Source organism: Rana temporaria, chromosome 1 (genome assembly GCF_905171775.1).
Source record: "Rana temporaria chromosome 1, aRanTem1.1, whole genome shotgun sequence".
Taxonomy (NCBI): Eukaryota; Metazoa; Chordata; class Amphibia; order Anura; family Ranidae; genus Rana; species Rana temporaria.
The window spans coordinates 393,429,080-393,448,529 of NC_053489.1; the positions used below are offsets into that span (position 1 = coordinate 393,429,080).

General features: G+C 42.3%; 1 protein-coding gene across 1 annotated transcript in view; it reads left to right on the forward strand.

Annotated features, from left to right (window-relative positions):
• Window positions 1-19,165, forward strand: part of DIRAS1 (DIRAS family GTPase 1) — a 32,740-nt gene extending 13,575 nt beyond the window's left edge. The window contains exon 2 of the mRNA XM_040322646.1: window positions 17,947-19,165. Within this exon, the coding sequence (XP_040178580.1) occupies window positions 17,966-18,562 (597 nt within the window). The 5' untranslated portion in view covers window positions 17,947-17,965 and the 3' untranslated portion in view covers window positions 18,563-19,165. The remainder of the gene's footprint in view (window positions 1-17,946) is intronic.
• The last annotated feature ends 285 nt before the right edge of the window (window positions 19,166-19,450 follow it).

Sequence of the window (19,450 nt, forward strand, 5' to 3'; positions counted from 1 at the left end):
TGCATGCACGTGGTTACTCCCTGTCTACTTCCCTAGGAGAACTTTACATCTCCACTTCATTCCACCCCAACCTGTTGCCAGATATCACTCTAACATTACAAAGTATGTTGGTATGTCCAGAGGGTCCAGCTGGCAAATTCTGGGTATCATCAGAAAATGCATAGTAAGAAGTAGTACTAGTGTGGATATCACATCCCAGACTAAAAAAACTCTTATGCCACTTCTTGCTCCCCAATCATTGAAAACAATGGGGTACACATGAATGGGTTTTGCTTCTATTTATAGTATGTTCTGGCATAATGTCCTTTTCATCCACCAGCTCAGTGCAAGCAAGTGTGACTTCTAAACCAGTGTCTTGGAAGGCAGTAATGGTGATAGCAGGCTGTAGTTTGGTGTTGTTACCAGTAACTTTCCCACTGGCAAACAGCACAGAGGAAGGGGTGCTGGCCAGCTGGTCAGGTGATGTTCCTGAGATGTCTGGGTTGCCACAAGGTAGCATCTGTGGGTATCAGATGAAGGGGTAGCCCCTGTATCTGATGTGGTCATCTGCAGTGGTCAGAAGCCATTTTAGGGAAATCAGGCATGCGCTCTAACATAAACTGTTGAACCTCTACAGATGTGTATGAATTTGTCCTGGATCATTAGGTCCTCCAGGAATTCATCGTTTTTTTTTAAATACTTTAGCCCACTCCCATAATGTGGTGCATAGGTGGCTTATCACACCTTTGTGATGCCGCGTACACACACAATCGCAAAAAAACATGCATGCTCAGAATCAAGCAGAAGAGCCGAACTGCCTATTGAATTTCATTGATCTTGGCTTGTCTTGTACGTCACCGCGTTCTTGACGGTCGCAATTTCCGACAAGATTTGTGTGACCGTGTGTATGCAACACAAGTTTGAGCCAACATTCCGTCAAAAAAATCCAGGTTTTCTTGTCGGAATTCCCGATCGTGTGTACGCCGCATTAGAGTCTGCCGGTCCTTTTTGCAGTGACCTGAAATTCTTGTGATGTACTTCTGGTTTCAATTGATACTTCATAATTATACCATCCTTTATGGCCTCATAATCATCATCTTTCTTAGTTGGCAATTCAATGCCAGGCCTCAAGGACCTTGCCTCTTAGCTTCTGGAGGAAAAGAGATTTAACCCCCACATATGGAAAGGCTTCTTCATAGTACGATCTGTGAAAATGTGGAATAGACTCTCTTAAGAATTAGTTCTGTCCAGCTCAATATGCACAAAATAAAACTGGATATTTACATTTATAGGTAATAACACCAGAGATTGTTGATACAGGGCATATCCAATTGCATTCCAGAAGATCAGTAAGACATTTAATTTTTTTAAATACATTTTTCCTCCATTGAAGCAAATTGGACCTTGCATTATAGTTGTTTATTCGTGCCTTCCTCTGAATCAACTGTGGGAATGGGATTTTGTATATAAAGATTTTCAATTTTTTTCAGTTGGTTGAACTAGATGATGGACTTGTGTCTTTTTTCTACCTATGTCACTATGTAGCCTCTGTCTTCAGATACCAGGCTCACTATGTCTGTGGCGAGTAGTACTGACAACCTGTTTTTTCAAAGGATAGGAAGTAAGTATTAATGTCACTGTCATTCTCCATGGCTGGAAATTTGGATGCATGGCTCAAAGCCAAAGGTGTTTCCCTGTACTCAAGGGAACCAAGTGTCTGATCCTGTTGCTGGAACTATGCCACAGGATCCTTAGCAAATATGCACTGCAAAGCTACTTGCAGAAGAATTGATGTTGAGTACTGTAACGGAATGACCCGGGACAAACAGAGACTTTGGAAGGATGAGGGGTAAAAACAAAAAAAAAACATAAATAAATAAATACTACTAACCAAACCGTCTGAGGGGGGTGCTGAAGGGGCTGAAGAACTAACTACTGTATAACTATATTTCAAGATGACAGTGTTTTACAATTCGACAAGCATATTATTAAAAATAATTAAAGTATAATTTGATGAAAATTAAATGCAGAAATAATATGTAAATTAGTTGTATACTCATTATGTTGTTAAAAGTATTGGGAAGCCTGCCTTGACACACACATGAACTTTAATGGCATCCCACATCCAAATCATTTGGTGGGGATCATGGCGTGGGGTTATTTTTCAGGGGTTGGACTTGGCCCCTTAGTTCCAGTGAAGGGAACTTTTTTTTTTCAAATATTTTATTTAGTCAAGGAACGTGGTCAAGGACAAACATCTGGACATAAACAATTAGTTGGATAACACAGCATTGTAAGTATACTGAATGGCAGTATAACGGTCTGCCATCTAGGGTATTCCTTGTGTTCCGTACTAGTGCTAGAGACAGTGTGCTGGCACTAGGTGTGCTCAGAAAATAAAAAGAACAGCGATCCATATATGCTGCCCCAGCTAAGGTCTCGGACCAGTTCTAATCAATTTTGTAACTTTATATGTTAAGAGAAAATCTTGGAACCCGGGAGCCCAGGTCCACGGAAACGGGAAAAGGGAGGAAGAAGAAGAGAAAAAAAAGGAAAAGACAGCGATAGGATTGGTGAGGAAGGGGGGAAGAGAAGGGGAAAGGATGGGGGAGGAAGGGGAATGCGGAGGTGAGCCCTGTGTGAGCTTGCCGAACGCGGGGGACACAAGGCGAGACTCTTGGGAGTCCTAGGGCCGGAAGGGCCAGTGAAGGGAACTCTTAAGACGTCAGCATACTAACACATTTTGGACAATTTCATGCTACAAACTTTTTTGGAACAGTTTGGGGATGTGCAGTGCACAAAGCAAAGTCCATAAAGACATGGATGAGCAAGTTTGGGGTGGAGGAACTTGACTGGTCTGCAGAGAGTTCTGACCTCAACCTGATAGAACTCCTTTCAGATGAATTAGAACAGAGACTGTTAGGCCGCGTACACACGGTCGGTCCAAACCGATGAGAATGGTCCGACGGGCCATTTCCATCGGTTCACCGCTGAAGTGGCCTGATGGTCTGATGTGCGTACACACCATCGTTCCAAAAACCGATCGGGTCAGAACGCGGTGACGTCAAACACACAACGTGCTGAATAAAACAAAGTTCAATGCTTCCAAGCATGCGTCGACTTGATTCTGAGCATGCGCGGGTTTTGAACCGATGCTTTCTGTACTAACCATCGGTTTGGACCGATCGGGCAGCGGTCCATCGGTTCGATTTTGAAGCTTGTTTTAAAATTTTGGACCGAAGGAAAACAGACCGATGGGCTATACACACGGTCGGTTTGGACCGATGAAACTGAACCTCGGTCTATTCTCATCGGTTTTGTCCGACCGTGTGTACGCGGCCTGAGTCAGGCCTTTTCGTCCAACATCAGTGGCTGACCTCACAAATGCGCTTTTGGAAGAATGATATTTCAAATATAAGAATGATATGTCAACACTCTTTGTGGACAGCCTTCCCAGAAAAGTTGGAGCTGTTATAGCTGCAAAGACTGGGCCAACTCAATATTAAACCCTACAGACTAATAGCTGGATTCAGAGAGAGCACCGCAACTTTAAGGCGGCGTAGCGTATCGTATTTACGCTACGCCGCCTTAAGTCAGAGAGGCAAGGGGCCAGATTCACAAAGAGATACGACGGTGTATCTCCAGATACACCGTCGTATCTCTGACTTACACTGGTCCTATCTATGCGCCTGATTCATAGAATCAGTTACGCATAGATAGGGCTAAGATCCGACAGGTGTAACTGTGTTACACTGTCGGATCTTATTTTCAATTTAAAAATGGCGCCGGGGCGTTCCCGCTGATTTACGTTGAATAATATGTAAATCAGCGAGATACGCAAATTCACGAACGTACGCGGACCCGACGCAGTGTTCTTACGACGTTTCCGTAGCGGCGTTCCCGGCGTATACTTAACCCTGCTTCTATGAGGCGCAGCCAATGTTAAGTATAGCCATCGTTCCCGCGTCGAATTTGAATTTTTTTACGTCGTTTGCGTAAGTCGTTCTCGAATACGGATGGATGTCGTTTACGTAAGCGTCGAAACCACTGACGTCCTAGCGACGTCAGTGGGAGCAATGCACGCCGGGAAATTCCCCGGACGGCGCATGCGCATTTAAATCGGCACGGTAACGCGCCTGATTTAAATAGTACACTCCCCCTAGCCGCAGAATTTGAATTCCGCCAGGGGTTTTACGATCCGCCGCCGCAAGTTTGGAGGTAAGTGGTTTGTGAATTACCCACTTGCCTCTCAAACTTGCGGGAGCGGATCTTAAATCACGTAGATCGAGCGGATCTATAGATCCGCTGATCTACGTGAATCTGGCCCAAGTACTGTATTCACAAAGGGCCAGATTCACAAAAGAGATACGACGGCGTATCTCCTGATACGCCGTCGTATCTCTGTTTTAGGGGCTTCCTAACTATGCGACTGATTCATAGAATCAGTTACGCATAGTTTGCCCTAAGATCCGACAGGTGTAATTGTTTTACACTGTCGGATCTTAGGATGCAATACCGCGGCCGCCGCTGGGGGGAGTTTGCGTCGTAAACCAGCGTCGGGTATGCAAATTAGTACTTACGGCGATCCATGACGGTTTTTCGCGTTCGCTACGTCGCTGCTAGTCTATTTTTCCGTCGCAAAGTTAGTAGTCGTTTTAGCTGCCCTAACTTTACACAGCCCATGTTAAAGTATGGCCGTCGTTCCCGCGTCGAAATTCAAAAAAAAATTTCTTGCGTAAGACGTCCAGGAATACGAAAGTACGCTACGCACGTCACCGTTCGAAAAAATGACGTCACTTCGCGCAAAGCACGGCAGGAAATTCAAAAGTGAGCATGCGCAGTAGGTCAGGCGCGGGAGCGCGCCTAATTTAAATGGCACACGCCCCTTTGAATTACGCGGGCTTACGCCGGAAGGCCGCCGGCGTAGGTTTTCATTGCAAGTGCTTTGTGAATCAGGCACTTGCGATGAAAACTTGCGGCGGTGTAACGTATCTACGATACGTTACGCCGCCGCACTTCTACGTGAATCTGACCCAAGTACTTGCCTCCTAACTTACGGCGGTGTAGCGTAAATGGAGCCGGCGTAAGCGTGCCTAATTCAAATTAGGATGAGGGGGCGTGTTTTATGTTAATGGGGGGTGACCCGACGTGATTGACGTTTTTTACGAACGGCGCATGCGCCGTCCTTGTACATATCCCAGTGTGCATTGCTCCAAAGTACGCCGCAAGGACGTATTGGTTTCGACGTGAACGTAAATTACATTCAGCCCTATTCACGGACGACTTACGCAAACGACGTTAAATTTTTACATTTCGACGCGGGAACGATGGCCATACTTAACATTGCCTAGTCCAGCTATTTGATGGAATAACTTTACGCCTAAAAATGCCTTACGTAAATGGCATATCTTCACTGCGACGGGCGCACGTACGTTCGTGAATAGGCGTATCTAGTCATTTACATATTCTACGCCAAAGTCAACGGAAGCGCCACCTAGCAGCCAGCCTAAATATTGCACCCTAAGATACGACGGCGCAGGCTGTCGTATCTTAGCTAGGTTTAAGTGTATCTCAGTTTGAGAATACACTTAAACTTACGACGGCGCAGATTCAGAGTTACGTCGGCGTATCTACTGATACGCCGGCGTAAATCTTTCTGAATCTAGCTATAAGACTGGGATGCCATTAAAGATCATGTGTGTGTAAAGGCAGGCGTCGCAATACTTTTGACATTATAGTGTATCTCTTAGGAGCTTTGTTGTACAGTATTTTAATAATCTGCTGGGCATTGTGGCATAAGAGTGTTTTGTGTCTAACTGATTGCCATCTTCAGTTTGTATGAATGTAACTCCCTCACAATACAGATTATGGAATATGGGTTGAAGTGAATGAAATACAGAGCCTTTCAAAAGTATTCACCCCACTTGGCATTTTTCGTGTTTTGTTGCCTCACAACCTGGAATTAACATGGATTGTTTGAGGATTTTGCATCATTTAATTTACCGAACATGTCCATAACTTTGAATATGTTTTTTTGTATATAACAAATAGGACAAAATAACAGAAAAAGTCAATGTGCTTAACTATTCACCCCCTAAAGTCAATACTTTGTAGAGCCACCTTTTGCAGCTATCACAGCTCCAAGTCGCTTTGGATAAGTCTCTATGAGCCAGCCATATCTTACCACTGGGATTTTTGCCCATTCCTCCTTTCAAAACTGCTCCAGCTCCTTCAAGTTGGATGATTTCCGCTTGTGAACAGTAATCTTTAAGGCCTCGTACACACGGCCGAGGAACTCGACGTGCCAAACACATCGAGTTCCTCGGCCAGTTCAGCCCTGAAGCCGCCGAGGAGCTCGGCGGGACGAGAGCTCCCATAGAACAGCGAGGAAATAGAGAACATGTTCTCTATTTCCTCGCCGAGGTCCTCGTCGGCTTCCTCGGCCGAAAGTGTACACACGGCCGGGTTTCTCGGCAGAATTCAGCCAGAAACTCGGTCGGAAGCTGAATTCTGCCGAGGAAACTGGTCGTGTGTACGAGGCCTCAGTCTGACCACATTTTCTATTGGATTGAGGTCTGGGCTTTGACTAGGCCATTCCAACACATTTACATGTTTCCCCTTAAACCACTCAAGTGTTGCTTTAGCAGTGTATTTGGGGTTATTGTCCAGCTGGAAGATGAACCTCTGTCCTAGTCTCAAGTCACACCCAGAGAGGTACATGTTTTGCTCAAGAATATCCCTGTATTTAACACCAGCCATCTTTCCCTGAAACATACCAGTTTCTCAGTCCCGACTGCTGAAAAACAACCCCACAGCATGATGCTGCCACCACCATGTTTCACTGTGGGGATGGTGTTTTTTGGGTGATGTGTTGGGTTTTCGCCAGACATAGCGTTTTTTTTGATGGCCACAAAGTAAAATTTCAGACCAGAGCACCTTCTTCTATACATTTTGGGAGGCTCCCACATGTCTTTTCGCAAACTCAAAATGTGCCATTTTGTTCTTTGCTGAAAGTAACGGCTTTCTTCTGGCCACTCTGCCATAAAGCCCAACTCTATGGAGAGTACGGCTTATTGTCGTCCTATATACAGATACTCCAGTCTCTGCTGTGGAACTCTGCAGCTCCTCCAGGGTTACCTTAGGTCTCTGTGCTGCCTCTCTGCTTAATGCCCTCCTTGACCGGTCTGTGAGTTTTGGTGTGCGGCCATCTCTTGGCAGGTTTGCTGTTGTACCATGTTCTTTCCATTTGCTTATGATAGATTTGATGGTGCTTCTAGAGTTCATCAAAGATTTGGATATTTTTTTTATAACCTAACCCTGACTTGTACTTCTCAACAACTTTGTCCCTTACTTGTTTGGAGAGTTCTTTGGTCTTCATGACAGTGTTTGGTTAGTGGTGCCCCTTGCTTCGGTGTTGCAGCCTCTGAGGCCTTTCAAAAAGGCGTGTGTTTGTAAGTAGGGAAGACCCTCACCATGCCAACATCCAAAATATATGTTTAAGGATTGACCAAGTCAAAAAATTAGCGAACTTTGTGGGCACACAATGAGAGGTAGAATCAGTAAAAAAGTATACATTTTATTACAACATAGTTAAAAAACATATAACAACATACAAACAGTACCCTGTATGGACACAGTTACCCAATAATGCAGTTATAAAGGACTGGACCTATGGTACAAAAATGTATTTAATAATGTATCAAAGTAAGAGAAGAATTTCTGATCCAGTAATGCCTCCAAAAACGTGCTCGTCGACATCAGTAAAATATTAGCTTCCTCGGGACAGATACTGGGTAGATGCTGGTATATTTAAAAACAAGCAAGTACATGTATACGTATTTAATGTAGTATATATCTAAGTATGAACTATGATTGTTACAACATTTATCCAGGAGGAGTACATATACACAAAGACTAATTACAATAAACATAAACAACGTGTATGCTTGCCTGGTAAGCTTGTAGCTCAGAGTATGGGAGACCTTGACTAAACTGACAGACAACCAAAAAAATGAAATTGCATATGTGTGTCTATGGCAGTAGGATACACATATATGTGTATATGTAATATCAGATCATGTGACACTTAGATTGCACACAGGTGGACGTCATTTCACTAATTATGTGACTTCTGAAGGTAATTGGTTGCACCAGAGCTTTTCATGGGCTTCAAAACAAAGGGGGTGAATACATCCGCACATGCCAATTATCAGTTTTTAATTTCTGAAAAATAGTTTTATGTAAATATTCATTTTTATTAAATTAATGCGTCCCATCACCCCTAAGGGTAGTCTGGACCATGTCTGCGTTTTGCTTTTAAGTAAGTCAAACAGAGGGGTTACATTCAATAGTGTATTGACAACCAGATCCCTAGTTACTTCTACTCCCAGATACTTAATCTTGGATACTCTAGCTAGGGGCAGCAGGGGGGGTTGTGAAAGGGAGGGAAACACATTGATTGGAAGAATTTGGGACTTGTCCCAGTTTATACGCAGACCCGAGTATCCCCCCATTTCTTCAATGAGTTGTACGGCAGCTTGGAGTGATGGTCCCTGGTCCGCTAGGTATAATATGGTGTCATCGGCATACATTCCCATTTTGTCAACCGTGGGGCCTCGGCGCAAACCCTGAATATCAGGGTGTGCTCTGATGGCGATGGCTAGCGGTTCAGCAGCCAGCGCATACAGTAAGGGGGAGAGGGGACACCCTTGTCGGGTACCCCTCTCCAATGGAAACTGCTCCGAGAGCCATCCATTCACAAAAATTCTCGCCTTGGGCATCTGATATAGGAGCTGTACCCATTTTATGAAACGTGGCCCGAATCCATAGTTATAAAGACATTCCCACAAATATGGCCATTCTACTGAATCAAAGGCTTTGGCTGTATCCAACGCCACCACCACCCTCGTTCCTGAATTATCGTGTCGTGCTTGGATATTCATGTACAGTCGCATGTTGTTGATGGCTGTATTTTTCCCCGGCATAAAGCCTGTTTGTTTCAAATGAATTGGTGTTAAGATAGCAGCGTTTAACCTGGAGGCCAGAATTTTTGCAAAAATTTTAATATCCACCTGTAGGAGTGAAATAGGCCGGTAGGATTCAGGATAGTGAGGTTCTTTTCCCGGTTTGGGGAGTACTATAATTTGGGCTTCCTGCATAGACTCAAGGAGATATTTTTCTAATTTTACTTCACCAACTTGTTCTGATCAATCACATATAATTCAGATTAAAAAAACATTGAACTAAAGGCTGTAATGTATGTAATAGGAGGGAGTTGAAATGTATGAAAGTGCAGTTTCAGGTCAAAAGAAACTAGACATACAAATATGAGTTGCTGCTGGATGGTTTTTAAACAGGTAATAAAAGGGCTGCATCAAGAGTCTAGCAAAATGGAGGTTTGCAACAGCCATTTAGGACAGGCTCTATTAACATTAACGTGCAGATCCTGGCTTAGATCTTTATCCATTCCTTTTAAGTTTATCAGCTATGTGTCAAAGTTATTATAGCTGTTTTGCTCTATTTGAGGGTTATACCTCTCCACCGCTGACAACAGACTAAATCTGTTTTTATTGCTGATTTTTTTGGAGAAATAAGGGTGCACCATGTTGAGCACAACTTCCTCTCAGTTTGGGGTTTGTCAAACCTCATTTTTATCACACCCTTCTACTCACTCTACTTGCCTGCACTCCCTCAACCTGCTCAGTCCATTATAGCTGATGGCACTGCCTGGCACATCCAGGTATGGGTAAGCATGTGACCTGCTTCTGTGACAGAGCTCGGGTGAACAAGCCAATCCCTAGGGGAGTGACGCCACTGTACCTCCAAATCACCTAAAGAAACATGAATTGTAACACTGTGCTCAAAGGCCATATGATAGATCAGCTGGTGAGTAGGAGTCAGGAATCAGCATATAGAGTGCAGTCGTCAGGACTACAGAACGTAACTATGACCTATTTACCTTTAACATTGCTTACAGTATAGAGTGTAAAGGTTTAGGACTATGTAACATATAACATAGCCTATGGGTTGCTGTGGTCAAGGCTGTGTAACATATGGCATAGCAGATCAAATGCAGGGACAGAACTATATAACATACACTACTGAATATAGAGTGAAGGATTTAGGACTATGTAACATACAGTATGACATAGTGTATAGAGTGCAGTGATCTGGATTATGTTAAATATTACATTGGGGTTGATTTACTAAAAGCAAAATCTGGTGCAACTGTGCATGGTAGCCAATCGGCTTCTAACTTCAACTTGTTCAAGTAAGATTTGACAATAAAACATGGATGCAAATTGGTTTCTATGCAGAGCTGCACCAGATTTTGCACGCTCCAGCTTTAGGAAATCAACCCCAGTGTGTAATCGTAGTGTAATACATAGTGCAGAGTCAGGACTGTATAACATATGAAATAGCATAGATAATTCAGCGGTCAAAACTGTAATATGCAACGTAGCAAAAGGAGTGCAGGGATCAGAACTATATAACGTGAGAAATAGCATATAGAGTGCATCGGTCAGGAATACGTAACACATAGCATAGTGTATATAACGCAGTGGCCAAGAGAGTATTTAATGTACTGCACAGCCTGCAGAGTGCAGTGGTTGAGACTGTGCAACGTAATGCCCCTTACATTGCTGGTCAATTGAAAGAAAAAATGCCCCAGTGTCAGTGGGTGAAAAGATTGCTGTTAGTGGTAGGAAACAAATGTTCCAAGGGTTTGGTGTTAAGCAAAAAATGCCTCGCGATCAGTTGGAAGACTAAAAATTACAGGATTGGTGGTAAGAAATAAATGCCCTATGGTCACTCAAAGGAAAAAATATCCCAGCATCAGTATTTATTGGGAGGAAATAATGTCATGGCAGTGGAAATAATGTCATGGCAGTGGTCAGCTTAAAAGATACAATAATCATTATTATGCAGTGTACAACATAGCATATGGGGTGCAGGGGTTAGGACTATGTCGTGTGTGGCATAGGATATTGAGTGCCAGTCTTTAAACTATGGCCCATGGGATGGTTACAGCCCTCTGTTTAACAAAAAATACCCACTGCATTGAGGAAACTATCCATACAGAGCATTCTTTTCGCACATTGTACACAAACTGCCTGTTCCTGCTCCTTTTACCAGGTGCTCCTACTCCTTTATCTGTCCTATGTACCTGTTACCCAGATCCCGATGCCTCCCCTTTTCCACATTCTGGCCCCTGTTCTGACCTGTCTCGACTAGGGGGACCACATTTCCATTTTTTTACTTTTTGCTATAATAAATATCCCCCAAAAATATCTAAAACATTTTTTTTCCTTAGTTTAGGCCAATATGTATTCTTCTACATATTTTTGGTTAAAAAAATCGCAATAAGCCTATATTGATTGGTTTGCGCATAAGTTATAGCATCTACAAAATAGGGGATAGAAATATGGAATTTTTATTATTATTATTATTATTTTTTACTAGTAATGGCAGGGATCTGCGATTTTTATCATGACTCCGACATTATGGCAGACACATCGGACGCTTTTGATGCTATTTTACCATTCAGGGACACCCCCCTTTCCCAAAAATCAGCTTGTGCTGTAACGAATCACAGTACAGTGATTATACACAAGAGGCGGGATTTATCATTTCCCCAATCATAAGCAGGGGGAGGGGATTGTGCTCCTCCAGGCATTCCCGGCCAGGACAAGTACTGTCAGTGAGTAAAGCGGTGATGTGGCAGTATTTTTTGGGGGCATCAGATTAGCCTGGGGAGTGTCTGTGTCAGTTTCATTCCGGGACGCTGCATTGTCCTGGAATGAAGGTACCCGGGACAGACCTGCAAAATGCGGGACTGTCCCGGGCAATCCGAGACACGTGGTCACCCTAGTCTAGACCCGTCTCACATGCCTTCCCTCACAGTCCCACATGACCCAGCCTTACTTGATCTTTCCCCCTTGCATATAGTTAGCTAGATTGTTAGGTTATTTTTTATACTGTTTTAGTTGTCATGTGCATTCACTATTGCTTGCATACATTTGTGGTGTTGTATATCTTTGTCACTTGCTGTGCTCCAGTCTCAATTGTGCAGCTAAAGAAATCTGGTCCCACCTTCTTTTGCAGATTAACAGCACTTGGTATCCTAATAGTCATCATGTCACTATCATCAGTCTGAAACTGAGTTAGTGCATATGATGACCACCCACTGCCCTACCAGCCTAACTCTTTGTATGATCCTCAGAGCCACCACCACTATTGCACATGCAACTCCATGGTTAATGAACAATATTAGTGGGTACACTAATAGCTGACAGGAGCAAGGCTGCACATTGCCTGATTCATGTAGCAGTGTCTGCGTCAGGTGGCTACCCAAAATATTCCTATGACTGTAAAACATATGCTTGGCGAAGAGATTACTCTTGGGCCTCTTAGCATGTTTGCAAAACAGAGGCCCTTATCCTTCTTTACTATCTGGGATGTTTTGGATTTTTAGCTCTGACAAGTTTAACCTTGGATAAGCAGCGTATTTTTTTAATTACTGACACTTCTACTAAACTGAATATTGAAAGAGATGGTCAGCTCTTAGGCCTAAAACAGCAGGAGATGTTAACCCTCAGTCCATCCATCTTACCCTGCCCACTCCCTAAAGCTTAATTTTTTTGCTAGTGTCCTTAGGTGATGGAGATTAATGGAGAAAGGAAAAACTGGTGGAAAATAGAAATATTCTCTAGGTGTCCATTACCTAAGGACCCCTTCTGTTGGAGAATTTTTCTATTTTCCACCAGTTTTTCTTTTCTCCATTAATTGACACTTCTATCAAGATCTGACTGCTTATTGCCATATGGTTCACTAGCAATTCCTGGATCAGCTATCCTCAGTATATACCTTGGGAACCGTGGAGACCGTGGCATTAGGGCCAGCCTATAATGTTTTGTTTCAGGCACTGGATCCTGCATTAGGTGGTTACCGTGGTGCAACAAGTGTAGTTTACAGCAGAGTGCGCTACAGGTCCAGGGCCATGGTACATTTCTATGATACCCAAACCCTGGCAGACAAAGCCTGGATTGGACCAGTGGCCAGTGGACAAGGTAAGACAGTGTTTCCCTGTACCTTTACATACCTATGTCTGGCTCGACATGTCTTGTTGGATTATTACTTGGATCTGTAGTACACTGCAATGTATCCCATTGTCCCACACAATAATGCAATGCACACAAGTTGTTCTGAAGGCACAAGTTATGGAGTAATGTACATTTTTGGTGTTTTTTCCCCTGCGTATTATAGTCTAATTTTATTTGGCCTTATAGGTAACATAATTAACCACTTGACCACCAGAAGGTTTTACCCCCTTCTTGACCAGGCCATGTTTTCTTATTTAGCACTGTGCTACTTTAACTGGAAATTGCGTGGTCATGCAACACTGTGTGCAAATTAAATATATAAATAATTTTTTGCACAAATAGAGCTTTTTTTTTGGTGGTATTTCATCATCGCTGTTTTTTTTTTGCTTTATAAATGAAAAAAACAAACCAAAAATAAATTTTTGCATAAAATTTTGCAAACAAAAAATCTTTCCACATAGATTTAGGCCAAAATGTAGTCTGCTACATTTCTTTGGTAAAAAAAATAACCTAAATTGGTGTATATTATTTAGTCTGTGTGAAGGTTATAGAGTCTACAAACTATGGCATATATTTAAAAAAAATTATCAATCCTAATGTACTGATGAATTAATGAATCTAATTTCTTGAGGCCCTAAAATGCCAGGACAGTACAAATACCACACCCCACATCACCTCTTTTTGTAAAGTAGAAAGTAGGAATTTGCTAAGAAGCCTGGCAAGTTTTTTGAGGTTTTAATTTTTTTGTGACCATTTTTTTGCAAAAGGAAGTCCCACCGATTTGAATGGGTGCCATTTAAAAGAATAGGCTGCGACTTGTCGTGCGACTTTGATGTCCAGAGTCGCATGACAAGTCGCACAAGTGTGAATGCAGCCTTTTTTTTTAATAATCTTGAAGCTGAATTCCGCAAACAAAAACCTTTATTCAGATATATTCTCCAATTGCCACAAAGGATATAAGTCGACCTAGATATTACTTTGTGGAAATAGCAGTGACATCAGCACTGGGCTATACATAGCCTGTGCATGTTATGTATAGCCCAGGCTTTACACACACTACAAGCTGCCTACAAAAAACAATCTACAGGAGGGGGCGGAGACAAGACCAGAAACCCTGCACAATGAAAGAGAGCAGCCATGGCCAATGTTTTGTACTGGAAGCTCCTGCACAAAAGCAAAGTTTCACACTGGATTATTATACAGATCTGGAAGAAAATACACAAAGCACACAATGGCCCAGACTCTCATACAATTACGTTGCTCCTGGGCAGCGTAACGTATGTGATTTACGTTACACCGCCGCAGGTTTACAGCGTTAGTGCCTGATTCTCAGAACACTTACCTGTAAACTTGCGGCGGTGTATCGTAAAAGCGCTCGGCACAAGCCCGCCCAATTCAAATGGGGCAGGCACCATTTAAATTAGGCGCGCTCCCGCGCCGAGCGTACTGCGCATGCTCCGTCGGGTAAATTACCCGATGTGCATTGCGCTAAATGACGTCGCCCCAACGTCATTTGCTTAGACGTTAACGTAAATGGCGTCCAGCGCCATTCACGGACGTCTTACGCAAACAACATAATTTTTTTAATTTTTAGTCGCGGGAACGACGGCCATACTTAACATTGGTTGCCCCTCATAATAGCAGGGGCAACTTTACGCGTCGCTTAAGCTACGGAAACGTCGTAAATTCTCAGCGTCGACCGCGCGTATGTTCGGGAATCTCGCGTAATTACCTAATTTGCATAGACGACGGGGAAAACGACGATGGGACACCTTGCGGCGGGAAAAAAAATGCATTTAAGATCTGACAGCGTAAGAGCCTTACGCCTGTCAGATCTAATGGGTATCTATGCATAACTGATTCTAAGAATCAGTCGCATAGATACCCGGGGCCAGATTAGGACTTACGACGGCGCAAATGGTGTTGCGCCGTCGTAACGCCATTGAGAATCTGGGCCTAAGATTCCAGGAAAAATTACACATGGCTTTTGTGTTTAGATATTTGCTAATCCCAGTGTTCAGCTAATATATTATCAATTTTTCCAAGAAAAGTATCAGTGAGGAAGACACTAACACCCCCCACTTAGCTCCTATCCTGCATAGAGCATCCATTGCATTTAGGGATGAACAAGGGCCTGATGCAGTAAAAGAAACAGATCCCTACCAAACAAGGATGGTGCACAAGGGGAACCCATCATTGCTGCAAAAACAGTGGTACTTTGGCAAATGCTGCCTTAACCGCAAACAATGAGCAGTTCAGTCAGCCTGACAGGATAATGCCTCTTGCTCACTAGAATTTATTCAGCTCCTCTGAACCTTCTTCTCCTGACAGGAGAAAAGCTGCTTTAAAAATGCAGTAAGTTTTGCATATTGTACACGTGTTTATGGGCGTTAATGCATTCTGTTGGTCAGAACTCTGGAAGCTGTGTCCAAAACAAAGGCAGGCAAATGAAAAAGTTCTAGTCACCAATATTGCCAGTGGTCTCTTTGCAGCTAATCTTTTACACATTACTGACTTGTTATACTTTATTCTGCACTGTGCCTCTGTGTGGTGGTGCCCATCCTGGTAGAGGTAGGTTTTACCTAATCATGTCAAAGCAAGGAGAACAGTGAACAGCACAGTAGTGACGTCCCTGAAGCTCAATACAGAAAAACCTAAGAATAGCAATCACAGGCAGCAGTGCCTTAGATTTCATACTGCAGATATACATCTATAAGGGGGTATCCACAGGAGTGCATAGGCACCCTCACATATCAGAAATATATCTGAAAGAGCACTGCTTTTTTTTAGGAGGAACTCACAACAAAGGATACATTTTCAGAGCACTACTTACGTACAATAGACATTTCTATATGTTCCTATAATATAGCAACTTCACTTTTTCATTTTATGTTCACTTTATGACAGCACTCTCCATTTATAAACATCTGATTGTTGAAAGTTAGTTGCATACCTCCTAAATTTTTGAGGTCGAAATGAGGGACACCTATCAGCAAAAATATGCAGGCATAGGACACACCCCTTGCCACGTCCCCTTAAAGGAGAATTGTACAAAAAAAACAAGATTGGTTAAACCCACAAGTGCTTTTTTTTTTACCACTACAATTCCTTTATATTGGCTTTTGGAATTTACAAATGCAGCAATTTAGAAATTGTATGAAAGGTTTAGCGCTGGAAAACACTTTTTGATAGATACAAAGTGCATTTTATAATCAACTATATAGATTAGGTCAAAATGAGGGACAAATGAGGAGGAATGAGGGACAGAGGGACATTGCTCCAAATCAGGGACAGTCCCTCAAAATCAGGGACAGTTGGGAGCTATGTAGTTGTATTGCTCTGGTTCCACAGTCAAATAAATACCTAAAGTGGATGTAAACCCACTCTCATCCTTTCTAAACTACTGCCATAGTGCTGATCTATAAGAATATACATGCCTCCTGCATGTATCCTTACCTGTCAAATGTCTCCCCTCTGTCTGTTATAAGAACTGAAAAACTGCAGATTCTGTGGATGGATCTGTTGTCTGGTGCTCTGTGGGTGGAGTTGTGATGTCCGTAGACTCCCCGCCCTCCTCTACACTCCCCTTGTCAACATGCATTTTTTCCTGAGTATTCCTTACACTAAATTCTGCTATGATCACTAACATCCAGTCAAAATCCAGAAAAATAACCACATGACTTCAGAAAAGGCGTGGGGGTGGGAAATTAAAAAGTAATGCCTGCCTCCAGGCTAGTGCATGATATATGTAAATAACCTGTCACTCACAGCAAGGGGACGGAACGGACTAAGGTTTTTCTCTGTAAGTCCGTTTTATTTCACTGAACAATAAACAAGGATTACTCAGAGCTGGATTAACTCTGTGTGGCAAGACTGGGCACAGATGATAGGAAATCTTATACTGTACATCAAAAAATAAAAAATTTAATTTTCGGGTTTACATCCACTTTAAGTATGCATCATTTACAGCCTAACCTGTGACAGACTGCAATAGCCTTTTTATATTACTGAATACAGCATTTGATATAGATTGATACAGTATATATATATTTATTTATATATCTATATATGCACTTTTCCCCCCTGAAAATAGGAGGCAAATTGTGTGTATGTGTTATACGCTGATATTGTACCTGGCTTCCTCAGAGGGGAAGGGGGGGTTGAATGCTGCCGCATTACCCAAAGTCGGGATCCCCTGTGTACTCAGCGCTGGCTGCTGGACTGGCTCTTAGGATAGATGTCACATGTCCTGGCATTGGATCAGTGCTCTGTCTATCAGAAGAGCCGGCCAAAGAGGCTCTCTCCTCCTCTCCTCAAGACTGACATAAGCAGAGGAATCTCAGCCCCGCCTGCTGCATCTCTCAGAGGAGGAAAGGAGAAAGCTGGCCAGTCATGTGATCACAATCTTGGCTGTGAAATTAGGTATTTTCAGCATTTATTTTTATAAATCCCACACAGAGGGGGATACTACAATAGGAGGCAGTGCTGGTGGTGTATACAGGTTAGAGTGGCTTAACAACCATGTTAAGGTTTGCTTAGCATACAGAATACCACAAAGACTGCTCTGCAGACTATCAATTTAAGGACCCCAAATTAATTGTGAGAACATATGGTTAATGAATTTTCAAGATACGTAAAGTGGTAGCAAACAAAGCAGATCAACAATTACAGTACTGCCAAAGTTAGAATCCAGAACAGCTTAAAAGTATAGTCTAATCCAAGTCAAAATAGTTTAAGTAATGATTTTTCTCATTTTTTTTCTTTTAAATTTTACAAAGTTCTTTGACTTTACATTTTTCAATATATATATCATGCATTAAATTATATATAGTTTTATTTTGTTTTTGTTTTTCTCCTATTCTAGGACCCAACAAGCGCTTAAAATGCCAGAACAAAGTAATGATTATCGAGTAGTGGTGTTTGGGGCAGGAGGTGTAGGGAAGAGCTCCTTGGTCCTGCGGTTTGTCAAAGGAACATTTCGAGACACATATATTCCAACTATTGAGGACACATACCGGCAGGTCATCAGCTGTGACAAAAGTGTCTGTACCCTGCAAATCACGGACACAACTGGAAGCCACCAGTTTCCAGCTATGCAGCGACTCTCCATTTCTAAGGGCCATGCATTTATTCTAGTCTTCTCTGTCACCAGCAAACAGTCAATAGAGGAGTTGAAGCCAATCTACCAGCAGATCCTACAGATCAAAGGTAGTATAGAGAGCATTCCAGTAATGCTAGTAGGAAACAAGTGCGACGAAACACAGCGTGAAGTGGATACAAAAGAAGTAGAGGCGTTGGCCAAAGAGTGGAAATGTGCCTTCATGGAGACCTCAGCTAAGATGAACTACAATGTGAAGGAACTTTTTCAAGAGCTACTGAACTTGGAGAAAAGGAGAAACATGAGCCTAAATATTGATGGTAAAAGGTCCAGCAAGCAGAAGAGGGCAGACAAAATTAAGGGAAAATGCAGTATCATGTAAGCAAATACAATCCTGGCACATTCATTTCAGTTCTGCATGTGCAAGGTCATAAAACGTGTTTCCCTTTATTTTGAAGAGAATTTCAATCCTTGGCTGCATTTTAACACTGTGACTGCACAGGCATATACAATCTGCCTTGCACAATAATTGGGCAGCGACTACGTTTTGCTTCAAGTCAACATACCATGTCATTTCGTTAAGAACACTGACGCAATGTACTTTTATCATCTTTTGTAACAGGATTTTGGCTTTGTGAACTTGCCCTTTCTTTGAAATGGTAATCAAAGAAAAAAAAAAAAGGCTCCCACATAATGGCTAAGTATTAGCCTTATGAGAACAGTGGTGCTGTAACAAAATCATGTGCAGTAAAAAAGAGATGTCATTAAAAGCACAAACATCCCAGCAAAGATTTTTTTACCCAGTCGTTGAAACAATGTATTTGCAAGAATGCATCATCCCAGAACAACAAAAGCAACAATTGCACAAACCTAACATGAAAAGGGATGGACCAGCATCAAAGTGAATTATTCTTCTAAATGAATACGCTATTCATACTGTATGCTTAAAACAATAAACGGCTGATCTCTACAGCTATAGAAAACAGGAATGTTGGGGGATGTACTATACTACATTAAATATGTATGAAGATTTAGTGATCTATAGATATGACCATAAATCTACATTACACATATGTATTATATGTATATCAATATAACGCAAAATCTTCTCTATTTGCAGTGTACTCATAGTTTTAATAAAAAGGTATATGACAAGAGTTTTTTTTTTTTTTTGCAGTCATCATATACCATCAATTAAATCATGAGTGTACTGCAACCTTTTCTGTTTTACAATCATTTAGGGAGAATACTCCTGTTACATTTGCCCTGC